The sequence below is a fragment of the Marmota flaviventris genome, chromosome 6 (assembly GCF_047511675.1).
Source record: "Marmota flaviventris isolate mMarFla1 chromosome 6, mMarFla1.hap1, whole genome shotgun sequence".
NCBI lineage: Eukaryota > Metazoa > Chordata > Mammalia > Rodentia > Sciuridae > Marmota > Marmota flaviventris.
In genome coordinates this window covers 18,526,220-18,543,522 of record NC_092503.1, presented here as the reverse complement: position 1 = coordinate 18,543,522, position 17,303 = coordinate 18,526,220, and the positions used below count along the sequence as shown (strand labels likewise).

The 17,303-nt window shown below is 31.5% G+C and overlaps 1 protein-coding gene across 4 annotated transcripts in view; it reads left to right on the top strand.

Moving 5' to 3' along the window:
* Stxbp5 (syntaxin binding protein 5) overlaps positions 1-17,303 on the top strand; it is a 172,013-nt gene that overhangs the window by 62,575 nt on the left and 92,135 nt on the right. For all 4 annotated transcript variants that reach the window (XM_071612926.1, XM_027939502.2, XM_027939501.2 and 1 more), the window contains exons 8-9: positions 2,439-2,562; positions 14,361-14,439. In XM_071612926.1, coding sequence (XP_071469027.1) covers positions 2,439-2,562; positions 14,361-14,439 — 203 coding nt within the window. The remainder of the gene's footprint in view (positions 1-2,438; positions 2,563-14,360; positions 14,440-17,303) is intronic.

The window sequence follows — 17,303 nt, the reverse complement described above, 5'->3', positions numbered from 1 at the left end:
GTAAAAAGCTAAATATTTGTGAGAATCAATGAAATTGATAAACATGTAGTGAGAATAATGAGGAAAATAAAAAATACAGATTGCCCATACTAGACATAAGAAAGAAAATATCACTAATTTTTACAGAAATATAGAGGGACTCAAAAAAAATTCAGTCATGGGCTGGGGACATAGCTCAGTTGGTAGAGTGCTTGCCTCGCATGCACAAGGCCCTGAATTCAAAAAAAGTAATAAAATCAATATCATTCATAAAATTAATCTTATATAACATTGAACAGAACATAAATATTGGGGAAGAGTTTAGAAAGTATTTTGTTAAAATTTAAAAATTGGAGAAGTGATTTTTTAAAAAATTTACAAACTAATAATAATAATAATAAGAAGAAGAAGAAGAAGAAGACAAAAATGGAGGGGTAGTCTGCTCTAGTTATATAAAAATAGTTTCCAGATAGAGGCTCAGTAGTATAAAAGTTTCTGGCCAGAAGATGAGTTTCTTCAGATTAAAACTTGTCTCAGCAATTACTGTGAGAATTAGAGAATGTGTCTTGAAGTTCATTCTGAAATTTATTTATTACTTTTATTTTCAAATCTACATTTTGCTACTTTGTATTTTATTTAAATTATAATCTCTCAATGTAACTACTTTTTGCAATGGGATATTCATTGTAATAACTTATTTATATTTAGTGGTGATTTATTCTGAAAAACTATAGGAATACATTTTGTTTTCCTAAACTTGTCCATAGTATATATGTCATTGTCAAATATTCCTTAAGAAGTAAAATAATTGAGTAACAAAAACAGCATGGTATTGGCACCAAAACACACTGGTAGACCACTGGTACAGAATAGAAGACACAGAGTCTAACCCACAAAACTACAATTATCTTATATTAGACAAAGGTGCCAAGAACATGCACTGGAGAAAAGATAGCCTCTTCAACAAATGGTGCTGGGAAAACTGGAAATCCATATGCAACAAAGTGGAATTAAACCCCTATCTCACACCATGCACAAAACTCAACTCAAAATGGATCAAGGATTTAGGAATACAACCAGACACCCTGCATCTAACAAAAGAAAAAGTAGACCTTAATCACCATTATGTGGAATTAGACCCCAACTTCCTTAATAAGACTCCTGTGGTGCAAGAATTAAAATCAAGAATCAATAAATGGAATGGACTCAGACTAAAAAACTTCTTCTCAGCAAAAGAAACAATCTGTGAGGTGAATAGAGAGCCTACATCTTGGGAGCAAATCTTTACCCTTCACACATCAGATAGAGCACTAATCTCTGGGATATATAAAGAACTCAAAAAGTTAAATACCACAAAAACAAATAACCCAATCAACAAATGGGCCAAAGACCCAAAGAGACACTTCTCAGAAGATGATGTACAATCAGTCAACAAATATATGAAAAAATGTTCATCATCACTAGCAGTTAAAGAAATGCAAAACAAAACCACTCTAAGATTTCATCTCACTCCAGTCAGAATGGCAGCTCTTATGAATACAAACAACAATAAGTGTTGGCGAGGATATGGGGGAAAAAGGTACGCTCATACACTGCTGGTGGAATGCACAGTGGTGCAGCCAATATGGAAAGCAGTATGGAGATTCCTTGGAAAATTGGGAATGAAACCACCATTTGACCCAGCTGACCCTCTCCTCAGCCTATACCCAAAAGGACTTAAAAACAGGGACACAGGCACATCAATGTTTATAGCAGCTCAACTCACAATTGCTAAACTGTGGAACCAACCTAGATGCCCTTCAATAGATGAATGGATAAAAAAAATGTGTCATATATACACAATGGAATATTACTCAGCAATAAAAGAGAATAAAATCATGGCATTTGCAGGTAAATAGATGGAGTTAGAGAAGATAATGCTAAGTGAAGTTAGCCATTCCCAAAAAATCAAATGCCAAATGTTCTCTTTGATATAAGGAGGCTAATTCATAGTGGGATATGGAGCGGCGGGAGATGGGAAGAATAGAAGAACTCTAGATAGGGCAGAGGGGTTGGAGGGGAAGGGAGGGGGCATGGGGTTATTAATGATGGTGGAATGTGTTGATCATTATTATCCAAAGTACAGATATGAAGACACGAATTGGTGTAAATATGCTATGTATACAACCAGAGATATGAAAAATTGTACTATATATGTGTAATGAGAATTGTAATGCATTCTGCTGTCATATATAAATAAAAAAAAGGTAAAATAATTGAAAGGAATTAAAACATTGTCAATATGAAATAAAATCTCTGTGTTTCAAGAATGCTAAATTTTGGGAAAGTAAAGTTAACATTGATTTCAGCTTGGAAAATATAAAAAGAATTTAAAATAAAAAATCATTATAAAACTATTTATGATAGGTTTGATATTTAAATAATTTTGAAAAATGAAATTCTTTTTCCTTCTTCTTTAGGCTATTCACTCTGTTGCTTGGCATCATGAAGGAAAACAATTTATTTGTAGTCATTCAGATGGCACCTTGACCATCTGGAATGTGAGGTCCCCTGCTAAGCCTGTACAGACAATCACACCACATGGTAAGAATACCTTGATTTTAAATACTTCTTGAATTATAACATAAACTCTTTGTTTTTTGAGTTTGCTTTTGTGTTTGTTCAGTTTTTAATGAATATTGTATTTATTTAATATGATATTTCATCTTTTGAATATCATTTCTTTAGTAATCCAAAAAGCAAATGGTCTTTTGAGTGAGGTAGGACTCTAAGCTTTTGTCATCTTAAAGCTATCACTTGCAAGTTGTCAGTGTTATATGAAACAATGTGCTTGAAACAGGCGTACCTCTATAGGATGAATTTTATACATTAAATTTGGGATTTGAGTGTTCTCAATTTATCCCAGATTTAACGATTGACTGGGAAGACTCTCAGGACTCAGCATATAGTCATATTGCAATTGTGATTTATTACTGCAAAAGAACATAGAGCAAAATTGGCAAAGGGAAAAGGCACTTGTATAAAATATGGAGAAAAGTAAGTTCAATCTTCCAAGAGCCCTCTCCCCATGGAGTTATGTTGGACATACTTCATCATTCTAGCAGTGAGTTGTTGTTACCACATGTGAGAAATATTATCTATCAAATAAGCTCACCTGAGCCTGTGTGTTTTTATTGTTCGTCATATAGGCTTTAGCATGTACCAAAATTCCAGATTCCCAGAAGGAAAGTAGAGGTTCAGCATAAACTACTTTCTTTGTTCAACAGTGAGGCACAGTGATCCAACCTTATCAGTCAGATAATAATGGGAGCTGCCTCAAAAGGCAAAGTCCCAGACATCAACCAAAAGGTAAATTTGCAAGTAGATTTTTCTAGGGATAGCAGTCTCTGGCCTGCTATATTAACTTTTTTTTTCTGTATATATAGTATTTTAAAAACTGCTATGAAAATTGTATTAGGTTATTTATTAAAGCTGAATTAAGAAGGCCTCTTTTAATTTTGAATCTATATTTTTTGGATCAATCTGAATTCTCCATCCCTAATCCAAGAGAATTCTTCCTGAGAAATTTAGAGAAATCACATTTAAAGAAACTATTATAAACTGATAATAATAAAAGAGAATCTTTATAGCTATTGCTAATATTTCATTTCTTGCTTTAAATATAAATAATCACTTTCTAAATATTCTGAGTTATTGCTATATTGATATTAAAGAAACAATAAAATTAAAAAACAAGTTTTATCTGTCTGTGGCAGTATGGGTTTTTAGGCTTCTGTTCCTGTGAGAATAGCAATTCTTGACATCAAGATGTACTTTACCATTGCTCTGTAATAAGAGTCCTCTGCTGGAAAAACACTTACTTTAATAAATTTGCAGCAGGGCTATTTACAAGTGAATCTAGAATATATCCATTATGATAGTAGATTCTAGTTTTTCTTAGTGTATTTTTCTTCTTTCTTTCATTAATGCCTAGGTTCCTAATCTTGTTGATACTCTTGAAAATTCCCATAAGTCTTAGAATCCTCTAACCCCACTGGGAAATCTAGAAAATTTAGAAAACCCAAAAAGTAGAGATAAGGGCAATTAGCTCAAACACCTTTCCTTTCAAATTCAGAAGAAAATACAACTAGTATCAAAGATAGTAGAAATATATAATGATGCTATTGCATCTTGAAGTTTATCTGTTTTTTCTTTCAAGGAATAGTACTAGGACTGGAGGTGTAGTTCAGCAGTAGAGCACTTAACCTAGCATTTGCAAACCCAAGGTTCAATCCCCAGCATTGCAATATTGCAATAAAAAGAAAGCGCTAAGTGCATTTTCTTTTTGAAACCATAGTTGCTATAGTGCCCAGTCACCCCTAATTATTCTATGGTGTGTGTGTGTGTGTATGTGCGCGTGCATGCCCACACACACACACACACACACACACACATACACATATATGTGTGTGTGTGTGTGTGTGTATATATATATATATATATTTTTTTTTTCCTAATAAAACTTTCTCCTCTCAACAAGTTTTGTCTTTTATCAGAAAATACTGCGTGTTAATTAGATTTGGTTGCAATGTTTCTTCAGTCTTTAAAATCTGGAACAGTTATTGAGCCCTTTTTATTGTTTTTTAACTTTCATATCAGGTAAATTATAAAAATTATTAAGCACTTATTTTGTACATAAATGTGCTTCAGTATTGCCTGATGTTTTCTCATGATTAGATTCAGGTTGCACTTTTTTAGCAGCATATCCTAGAGAGATTATAATGTATTATTATTTTTAATTTTTTATGATTTTTTTATTATTTCTTACATGACAATAGTGGAGTACATTACATTCATAATTTTTTTGCATTACAATTCTTAATACACCTTTATACCACAGTTTATCAAATCTCTGTTTGTACATATGTTATGTTGACACCAAATTTACATCTTCATACATGAATTTTGTATAATGATGACCGTCTCCTTCCACTGTCCTTATTATTTTTACATCTTCTCAAGTAAAACCTTTTGTGTGTGTGCTCTTGGGAATGGAACACAGGGCCTACCTCATTCTAGCTAAGCACTTTACCACTGAGTTCCACCTCTAGCCCCCAAACTTATTTTTTCTTTCTCTCATATTGGCAGTATCTTTTGATTCCTTGATTAGGAATATGTGTGCTGTGTCTCTACTATAAACTTATTCTTTTTCCCTTTGAAATTAAGTATTTTTAATTTATATTATCAATAAGTATGTTCATATGAATTAGTTTCTTTGAGATTATGTGCATACTGCTACTCATCAGACTTTTCCCTCTAATTTTGGTATCTATTGATGTTTCCTACCTCAATTATTACTCTAATATTGCCAAGTAATAACTTTTTTTTAATCTAATCTTGTTTTTGTTTTTTATACTACGAACAGGTCTTTAAGAGCAAACTTTATAAATCATATAAATCAGTCTCTACAATGTTTGTAGTGTGTTAGAAAAGGATCATTAGCTAAAATTATTTTTAAACCAGTAAGATAAAGAATATTTGACTTACTATCTTTTCTCAGAATTAGAATCCAAACAAAATGTAAATATGGCTTTTGTTGTCCAATATAGTAGTCTAAATGTAGGTGGTCAGAATTTTATTTTATTTATTTATTTACTTATATAAAATAGTGTTTGATTTCTATGCATATTTCTGTTATGCTTTGTTTTTTTACAATGTTTCTGAAGTGACTATGCTCTATTCTGTTGGAAGAATGGCCTTTTAGTTGCATAGCCAAAGACTTTTAATATTTTCTGATTCCTTAAGGTGTTATATTATTTTGTCAAGTAATATTATTATTTTTTTAAAGTATTCGGTAAATATTTTGACAATGACCTTTTGAAATAGCCATAAGTTAGAAAGATAATGTCACAACTAAGGTGATTTTTAAAAAAAATTTATAAAAGCCAAACTACAATAAGGTATGAATTTGTCATACTGTTAAAATTGTTAACAAAATGTATCCACTCCCAGTTAATAGAATTTTTTGAGTTTAAAAGCTAAGGAAATTTTTATTTTATTATATTTTAAAATAATTTCTAAGTGTTAACAGCAAGACTGAGTATAATTCTAGTTTTTATTTTCTATGGAACAGACTTGATAAACTGGAGACCCTGAAGCAGGAATACCCAAATAGTAGTGTCTGGATTTTAGGTGTAACAGAGGCCTTTATGTGCTACACATAATTTGTACAAACTTTTATATGTACAAATTGGATTCAAAAATAGTTCTCCCTTTTCCTAGGGGAATGCAGTAAATGTACCATGGTGAATAAATATAACTTTTATAATCCCAAAAAGATAAAATAGTGTTATTTTATTTTATACAAATAATTCATCCTTTTAAAATATGAATTCTAAGAGTTCTAATCTTTTTTATTACTTACTTATTAACTTATTGTTGGTGGTATATAACTTACTAAAGCAGTTTTGTGTTCACAACTGAGTTCCATGGCAAAGTCGTGTCCATTTTGATATAGTAAAGTACAGAGATATGATTTATATATCTTGTTGTGGTATGTGTATCTATTCTTTACATATGATATTTGTGATACATAATTTTCAGAATTACAACTATCTGTTGATGAATTGAAATTTAGTTCTTTTGGGGCTGGGGTTGTGGCTCAGTGGTAGAGCACTCACCTAGCATGTGAGAGGCACTGGGTTCAATCCTCAGTTCCACATAAAAATAAATAAATAAAATAAAGGTTAAAAAAAAAAAAATATATATATATATATATATATATATATATATATATATATATATATATGTATATATTTTAACTTTAGTTAAAATGTAGTTCTTTTTTTCTCATTGTTGTCTTCTATTATGGTCTCTTGATCTTAATTTTAGCCAAACAGCTATGGCAAATTACTTTGAATCTACTAGACTTTTAAAATTTTGTACATTTTTGGTGTTTTAAATTTAAACCTACCTAATAGTTATTCAAGTATCTTAGTCTTGGAAAGCATTTATAGTATTACCTTGATAGTCAGGAACCAATTGAACTCCTACTAGTATTTTACTTTAATGTTTATTGTTACAGGGTTTCATACTTAAAATAGGTCAAGATAGCCTTGAAGAATGTGTTCACAAGATTTATTGTTACATTAGCCTAAAGGGATTTTAACTCCAAAAGACACACATGTGGTTATAGCCTTTTAGTTCCATAGTTTTTGGTTCTGTGAAGTTGGTTAATGTTTCTGAACCTCATTATTCTTATATATAAATAGAGATAATAATGAAAGTTAATATGGCCTCTTCACGTGGTTGTGAGAATTATATATGTTCATTCAATAAATATTTATTGGTTCCACTGTATAAGTACTATTTTAGGTATGAATCATATAAGCAATATGTAAGTAAAAGTACCTGGAAATTATTAGGTGCTATAAATGTGTGATTCTAGTAAATACAAATCTGGAAGGATAGATTAGTTTTCAAAAATATAGTTCACAAATACTATTTATTTTTTTCTTATTGATGAGTTATTTGGTCTAAGAAGTATGTAATTGTCAAAGAAGTTTTAGAAATGCTAAATTAAATTTTTCTTCACTATAAAACACAATAGGTGATTTTTTGACTCCTTAAACAAAATGTGATAGCTCTCTTTAATCCAGTTTCCATGATATCAAAAAACATTTCCTTGGCAACTAGAAAACCTGAAACCTATTCTAACCTTGTTACATATGAAATACATTGTGGAGATAATTTCTATTCTCTGGGATTTAGTTTCATTATATGTTAAATGGCAGGATTGAACAAGATGAATTTTTTTTAACATTTTTTTCTTAGTTGCTGATGGACCTTTGTTTTATTTATTTATGTATATGTGGTGCTGAATCCAGCCTCGCACATGCTAGGCAAGTGCTCTATCACTGAGCCACAACCCCAACCCCTGAATAAGATGAATTTTAAGGTTTAAAATTTTATGAATATGTAAAAAGTAAGCAGAAGTTAATTTATGTAGATTCTGCAAAATCATTTCATCTTGATGAACTGTGGATTCTGTATTTCTGTAGGGGAAGTGAAAGGAAAGTGACCACAACACTCTGAGCGACCAAGAGATCTTTTTGCAGCAGTGCAACAGAGGAGAAAAGAGAGAAAGAGAGAGGGGGGTGGGGGAGGAGAGCATGTGCTCAAGGGAGACCAAGAGATCAAGAGAGAGAGACAGAGCAAGAGAACAAGAGAGCAAGAGAGAGAGAGAGGCCCAGCAGGAGGGAGTTTTTATAGCCCAAATCTAATGGGGCCTCTGTGTCTGCAAGCAGCCTTGTTGGCACAAAGGGGGGTTGAGTGTTCAGCCTTGAGTGGGGGTTGAATGTTCAGCTTTGACTCAAACAGGTGATAAAGGACCAAACAGAGGGAGGTTTGAGTGCGTGGGCCATCCTGCAGCTAACATTTGTTCAGCCTGCCCTGCAGATAACATAGTTCAGCCTGTTCTGCACCTAACAGGTAGACTCTGCTTTTTTCTTTTGGTCTGTTTTTCTCCTGTGACAGATAGGCTTTCGTTATTCATTATTTACGAGGAATAACTTGATGGCTCATATTCTTAACCTTGAAGTTGTGACCTTGTTATGTGTTTTGTTGGGCCAGTGCCCCACATGACAGCCCTGGGGATGATATGTAGCAGAATGAGATTTTCTGATTGTCAACTTTGCCAGAATCAGATGATACGCTAAGGAAATGGAGATCCTAAGCAGTCAAAATCAATAGATGTCTAAAATAGAAAATGACATTTTAAATTTAGTTTCTAGAGCTTATTCATCAGTACAATCAATCTACTTATCAACAAGTAAACCAAGATTGGGGAACTTTTATTCTATTAAGAGTCACTAAAGAAAAAATAGAATCAAAGTTTAAGAAAAATTCAAGTTAGGATGAAATATACACAGAATTCTGTTCATCTACTTTTAAGGTTCATCTGAAGCATAAAATAAATCCATACTTTAGTTCTTTATAGAATTTAAAATTTTCTCCAGAAAGGACTTACCACATTCCTTAGCATCCTTAAGTTAGCCTTTTATTTAAAGGCAAAGGATATAATATAGCAAGAGAAAAGAATGCAGATAAGCATTCTGAAACATCCCCTATAAGCAGGCTCCCCATGGCACTTACTGACACACAACAGTTATGCTGAGTATCCAGGTACATCCACCAAAATCTGGCTTCTGGATAGTTCCAGGAGAAACTCAGTAAGGCCTTTTAATTGATACATCCAATTTGCCTGTCAGTGCCCTGAGGGTTAACAAGGAAGTTTTAGAACTTGAACACTTCATCAAAAACCCCACCATCCTTAAATCTTAGCTAAGAATCAGAAACCAGATATTCAGATATATCCAGTCCCCAGCTTTAAATCAACTCTGTCTCCATATATATTAAGAGAAATTCACCCTTCTGTCCCTGTTTTCAGACTAATATTATTAACATCAACAGTGTGATTTTCTAGTTTGTCATTGTATTTTTTAGAAAATCATTGTTCAATAGAAATGTAATGTGAACCGCATAGATTAATTTTAATTTATTAGTAATCATATTAAAAACACTAAAATGAAAGTTAAAATTGATATTATTTATTTTAACTTTTATTTAACCCCCGTATGCAAAAGTATTATTTTGTCATGAAATCCAGCATACAAAATTAAGATATTTCACAGTGTTTTTTGTATTAGGCCTTTGAAATATAGAATACATTCTACAGTCACAGCACATTTTGACTTGGACTAGCCATATTTCAAGTGCCCAACAACAGAATGTGACTGTTGGCTACCATTTTGGACAGCTGCTCTACACTGAAAAAGAAGAACTACAATATAACAACTGTGTCAGTTAGAAAATATCCTGTGTTCTAATTGGCAATATGAAAAACTTAGTAATTGTTTTTGTCATTGATCTTCATTCTTTTTTTAAAATCAATCTTTATTCATTTAAGAAACATTTTACTGAGTATCTCCTATGCATTAGAGATTAAATGCTGGGAGTAGATTGCCCTTAAAGAGTTCATAGTCAAGTGAATGAAAATGATCTATAAACTTATAACTATAACTATTGTGATAAGTGCTGATGAGGTTGTATACAATAAGATGTGAAAACAAAGAAATAGTGGTGTTGTTTTGGGTGAAGGGTATAGAAATAGTTCACAAATTCAGGACATAGGAGTGGGGTCTTAAGGAAAGGGGTTGGGGTGTTATTCGATAGAAAACAATAGGACAATGTTGTTTTAGTGAAAAAATACATAGTCACAAAGATGTAATCATAAGCAGTGTTTTTGGAAAACTGTTAGGGTTTAAAATTTGTTTGAGTTAAAAGCAGGAAATGAAAAAAACTGTATAGAGGCAAGATTATACATCAAAGTATGCTAAAATGTTTGAACTTCATGATGGAAGCCTAGTAAATGAGTTTACAGTGAGGAATACACAATTAGCATCTTGGAAAATATCACTTTAATGGTAGTGCATCAGGTGACCTGAAGGCAGAAGAGGTTGCACAATAACTAAATGCTTACATTAATAAACAGTTAATACTGAAGATTTCAGTTGTGACAGAGGAAATGGGAAGAAATGGAAATTCATGACTGAAATTCTGGAATTAGTAGAGCTCAGACCAGTTCATGTGGCAGAATATCCATTGTAGTTGGTAAGTGGGCATAGGAAAAGGACATTTATAAAACGAAAAGAAATTGTATGTGGATGGCATAAAGGTTTATGTGATTTATTAAGTTAGATTTTATAATTAGTCAGATCTTTTCAGGGACCTGTTAAGGCAGTTCTCAGGTAGAAGAAACACCTTGTTGCTCCGCTGGTGTACAGCACTTAAGCAAAATGACACCTGGTGAATGAAATTTGGTGATTTTCTAAATATTCTTCTATTTATCTATGACTTATAAAATCATATCTAATGCCTTATTACTTGGTTTACAAAATAGTTAGTGTGAGAATACAGATGAATAATTTAATCTTTCTGGACCAGGAGCAGTAATCAGTAACATGTTTTTTAAAACATCTTAGTTGGAAAAGTATCAGAATATGCCAATCTAAAATACTCACTGGTTTCCAAGCAATATTAGCAAAGAATGATAACTAGAAAAACAGCCAAATTTTTTTAAATTTATGGAGATGATGAAATTACTAGAATTTTTAACTGGAGGAAAAAAGGTTAACTTTAAAGGAACAACAATAAAACTAGCTTTCAAATGTATTACAAGTCTAAATGCTAGAACACAAAGGATCAACATGAAGACTGAGCAAGAAAAAATAATTTTATACCTAGCCAGGTTTTATGCAAGATATGCAAATACCGTCTTGCAAGAGTTCAATAAATATACCCTTTAATGACCTTCTTAAAAATTGTTCTAGCTACTAAAACACTGAATATTGAAATAAGTTAGTGACTTATTTCTGAATAAAAACAAAATTTTATATAATATAATAATTTTGAAAACAAATGTAAAATTGGGTCTGTGATACCAAATAATAATAAGTGGTAATAAATAATGACAATTATTATTAATTTATTATTATTATTTAGGTACTAGGAATTTAACCTAGGGATACTTTAACACTGAGCTACATCCTTAGCTCTTTTTAATTTTTATTTAGAGATAGCATCTTTGCTTAGGGTCTTACTATAAGTTGCTGGGGTGACCTTGAACTTTTGATCTTCTGTCTCCACTTCCTGAGTCTTTGGAATTATAGACATGTGCCACTCACAGTGCCTGGGCTTATGAGTCCAAATTATACCAGTCTGACACTTCCATTAGAGCTTTGTAATTTTTTTTAAAACTTTTATTTATACCTTTCTTTTTTCTTATTTTTTTCTCCTACCTCAATATTCAAGTTTTCCTTCTACATTCCTTTCCAGTCCTTACATCTTATCTACCACTAATCACTTCTTGGTTCTGAAAATTGAGCTTCCTCTTGGACATTCAGGGTCCACTGAACCATCATTTCCTCAGAAGGAAGGAAAGTGATGATCCTAGGATCTTAAATTAAGACAAGATTATATGTTTTACCAACAGATTATAGACATATTTATAAAAGCCATATAGTACAGCTAACATTTCCTAACAATGGGAAAACAATGAAGTCTCAATAAGTAGTGCTTGCAGGTACATAGTTATGTCAGAACTCATTATGTACTTAAATTTATGCATTTCCTTGTAGGTCTATTAAAACTCAAAACTATTTTAGTTTTTAAGTCTCTTCACTTGTTGTAGGTTTATTCATATTGTCTATTTCTTTTTAAGTCAATTTTAATAATTTTGTCTTTCTACGCATTTATTCATCTCCTCTAAGGCATCTCATTTGTTGACATGCAGTTGTTCATAGATTTCTTTACAGTTCTTTATCTGATCCTATGATTTGAGTTTTCTGCCTCTTTTTTTGGTCAGTGTAGCTAAAGGTTTTTTATTTCTTTTATTTTATTTCAAAGTAGTTCCTGATTTATCTTTTTCTTCTTCCTGTTTTTTTGTTTGTTTGTTTGTTTGTTTTTCTTTTTGTGGTATTGTATTGGCCCAGGGTACTTTACCACTGAACTACTTTCCAGATCATTTTTTTTTTTTTAGTTGTAGTACTTTTATTGTATTTATTTTTATGTGGTGCTGAGAATCGAACCCAGTGCCTTGCACATGCTAGGTGAGCGCTCTACTGCTGAGCCACAACCCTAGCCCCTTCCCAACCCTTTTTATTTTTTGACAGGCCCTAACTTGCAGAGGCTGTCCTTAAATTTAGAGTCCTCCTGACTCAGCCTCTCAAGTTTCCAGGATTACTAACATATGTTATAGCACCTAGTATGATTTTTCTTTTGATGTTTGTCTTTAGCCCATTGTTTATTTAGCAATATGTTGTTTACTTTTCACATATTTTTTAGAATCTCTATTATTTTTCCTGCTAATGATTTCTAATTTCATTCTGTTTTGGTTGAAGAACTTATTTTGTGTATGTTTATCTTTTAAATTTGATTGAGATTTATTTTATGGCCTAATATACAGTTCGTCCTGAAAATGTTTTGCATGTACTTGGGAAAATTATATTCTGTTTCTGTTAGGTGAAATGTTCTCTAAATGTTTGTTGGCTCTAAGTTGTTTTAAGTTGTTCAAATTTTGTTTCTTTGTTCATCTCCTGTTTGGTTGTCTATACACTATTGTAAGTAAGATGGTTGAGGTTTCCAACTATTATTATTATGTCTATTTTCCCTCTTCTTTTTTAGGCATTTAATTTTCATATATTTTGATGCCATTATTTTTGGTGCATATTTGTTCATAATTGTTATATCTTTCTGGTATCTTGGCCCTTGGCAAAATATTCTCTTAGATTGTTGATGGAAGTATAAACAGGCACATTTCTGGAATACAGTTTTACCCAGATATCCTTTTTCTAGGAATTTATCCCAAGGAAATAATCATTAATTTATTTGCTCATTGAATGTTTATTGAGTACCCACTATATGTCAAAGGGTTTGTGCCACTAGAGACACAACAGGGAAAATATACACTAAAAATTTTTGCTTACCCAGAATTTACATTCTGGTTTGTTAGACAAACTACAACAACAAAAATAAATAAAAATAAAGGAGTGAAATATAAAGTATTTTAGAATAAGTGTTATAGAGGAAAAAATAAAAGTATGAAAGCAAATAAGAAGTGTTTGGGTAGGAGTATGTGTCAGAGATTCCCAAGGCAACTCCCATGTTTGGTGATTTGCCAAAAGTATAATAGTGTTGAGAGTAATTATTACTAAAAAAAGGGATAAAATATATTTTTGTTTTATTTCTTTATTTTTTTGAGTTTTCTGTGGTTTCTACAATGAATATCTAGAAATAGATAACTAAAATCTCAAACATTTTGCAAATATCAAAAATCAAAATCAAAATTATTTTACAAAATTAGTTATTGACATTTTATAGAGCTTTGTGTGTTTTAGTAGCTTTTATACATTATAATGAATGGATTTTACTTAGGAGGATGAATATAAATGAATTTGTTAAAATAGGATTTAATTTTATAGCCTGTTACACCTGGATAAAAATGTGATATAGATTCATTTTTTTAAAAATTTTGTATTCATTTAGCAAACTGAAGTTCTCTTTTGCTTATCTATAATGAAGAACATTGAGAAGACTATCATTTTTTCATAGTAGAGTTTTATTACATAAATGTTATTTTACTTATTTTCAGCAGTGAATTTCAAACTGAATTTTGCCTGGTCATTTAAAAGTATCGTATTTTATATTAAATATATCTTTCAAAATCATTTTGAAATGTTTCATGGTGAATTTCATTACATTTCACTTTCATTTCATAAGTTGTCAATGCAAGAATTTAGAGTAATGTAGAATTTTAGAATTAAATGTAGGAAAATATATTTTAGGAAAACAGTTAAAGGACGGGAAGAAACCAGAACCATGCAAACCTATCCTCAAGGTGGAGTTCAAAACGACGAGATCTGGGTAAGATTTTACTTCATTACTAATATTCATTGTATCACTTAAATACCATAAAAGTCTATTTTGTCATTATTTTCAAAAGCTTTTTTGGAAGGGTCTAGCCCAGTCTTAGATTTTTATACCTTCTTTATTTAATAAAAGAATTAAAATTAATGACTGTAGGATAATATTCTTTGTGTTCTATATTTAGTAGTCTTACCATGTATCTTAGAAAATTTGAATTACTTTTCTTGTCCAATGTCATATATTCTCTTACATTATTCTTTGGAATAGTATTGTTTATTTGCCAGTAAAAATTGTGAAATAAGCAATGTGTAAAAAATACTCAAAATTTAATCTGTCTGTATTGTGTTAATTATGAAAGTTATATAGTCTTCAGAAATTAAATCTAATAAGAATATTTGACAATTATGAAAATAAAGAGTTTAATATTAAAGGAAGTTTATCAGTTATATTTGTTGACACTATATGAGTTTGATATGAGAAGTAGGTGATTTTTACAATTTAAATACACAGAAATCTGTATCAAATATTATATTTAAAAATATAAAGGAAAAAAATCTTCTAAAATCTATAGAATTCTATATCTTTAACTCCCAGAGGAATACTTTCATTTATGTTCTAGTGTGGTTTTATTTACTATATCTGTATAAGAGAGTAAATTTATTTATTATACTATAGGGGTTCTCAAGTTATGGTCCCTGGACCAAGAGCATTAGCTGAGAAATTGTTAGAAATGCATATTTTCAGATTTCACACCTCTCCCCAACCTACTGAACAGAAACTGGAGCATGGAGGCAGGGGCAGCAATCCCTTTTAACTAGAGTTCTACTGCAGGACAACCTAGTGCCATTAACGTTTAGAACTGCTGGTGTATCTGGTGTATTTTTGGTTTATCCGTTTATAAAAACTGGTATTAGAATTGTCACATTCCTTTTTTTAATCTTTCCCCTTACTCTAATTCAACTTTGTTCTCTTCTCTTTTGAGAAAAGGACCTAGGCTAAACACACACACACATACACAGGGAAGATTGGGATTATGTTTTCGTTCATCCTCTCTAGCTATCCCCTGAGATCCAACATATATTCTATGTTCAGACAATAGATTGAATGAACTCTAAGAGACTTAGCACCTATTTAATTGCCTTTGGCATCTCTATTATGTGACATTTGGTATAGAATTATTTGTCTTCTTTGGCTTCAGTTTCCTCATTTATATCATACATGTATAATAGGTTTGTTGGTCAAAAGATGGTTGTGATGAATTAAATGAGATACCTATGTATGTAAAACATTTCATATATTGCCTGATATACAATAAACTCTTTAAATAGTTGAGAAACCACTTTTTATTAGGATACTTTCTGCCACCAGTTTATTTTTATTTGTCACGTGTATCTTACGACAAACAAAATATGAAAAGCATGGTAATAAAAAATAAATAAAAAGAAGAGGAAGGAGGAGGCAAACCATAAAAAATCTATATTTGTGATGCATCAGAAAAACTAACAGTGTTTATTGTCTTCTGAATTCTTATTCATTCATTTTAACAAATATTGATTGACAGCAAAGATTTTTCCCTCTCTGCTCTACCTGTTCCAATCTCATTTCTGTATATTTACAAATTCTAGGTTTCTTCGGATGGCAGCAATCCTTTTCCTTTTATGGGATTAGAAGTGAAATTTTTTGAAAATGTTTTGTAGGCATTTGTACATATTAGATTAATGGGTTCACCCTCTTGTAATATCTTCTCCACTTTCTCAAGTTCTTTTTTTCACCTGGGATAAGAAATACAGTAAATTAAATTGTTTCTTCTTTTCTTTTACTACATCACCTTTTTCCTTGAAATAGTTTTCCAGATTCTAATGTTGAAATTGCAACTACTCTTTCTCAGCTAAAGCAGGATTACCCTTCATTAAGCCAGCTAGGCATCACTCTCACCTTTTTCTCCTATTCCTAGCAAGTGTCTTAGGCAAATGCTAACAAAATGTGTTCTATCAGTTTCTGTTGGCAAGTTACCAAATTTTATAAACTAGCCATCCTTAACACCTCACTTCCACATTTTCTTCTGTTTGCCTAGAAATCATTCTAGTAGGACGGGTTCTGTCTCCTCCTTTATAGCTCAGCATAAATGTTATTACCTTAAGGATATTTTGACCTCACTGCTAGACTAGGTCCTTTAGTATTGCATGCCTATCAAAGCATGCAATATTTTCTTTTCTAGAGCTTATACATATCATTAATAATGAAGTTATTTTTTGAGTATATGTCTGCCTCATTATAAATTGAGTTTGATAAAACTATAAGACTTACCCATCATCTCACCTCTAGTTGTCTAGGTTCTAACATAACATTGCCAAATTGGAAGAATTAGAATGTTAATTTAGGTAGGTTTATATAAAGTGTAGTGGTGATGAGTTAGTTGTAAATGATAAATGCATTGAACTCTAGACAGTGGTGAACTGTGACAAAAATAGAATCAAGATGTTATATAGCTTTTATTTTCTAATGAAGTCATTCAATAAAATATGCATTAGATCTAGAGAGACTAGATTTTCCCTTACATAGGGAATAGTGACAATATAATTAACAATGAGTTTAAAAGAAGTTTTATTTATGATATGGAACTAATTCTTTATGTGGCCAGGTCTTAACAAAAAATCAAATGTTAAGTCAATTCTGTTGAAGTCATTTCTTTGAGAAAGCAATGTGGCCTAAGTGTAGAATGCCTTGGTGAATAACCATCCATCAGCAGAGCTATGGAAAGTATGCTTTCTGAAGCCAGATCACCTGAGTCTGAGTACTGCCTCACTGTTCACATAGTGTGCAGTATGGTACAAACCAACTTAAGCTTTCTGTGGCTGTTT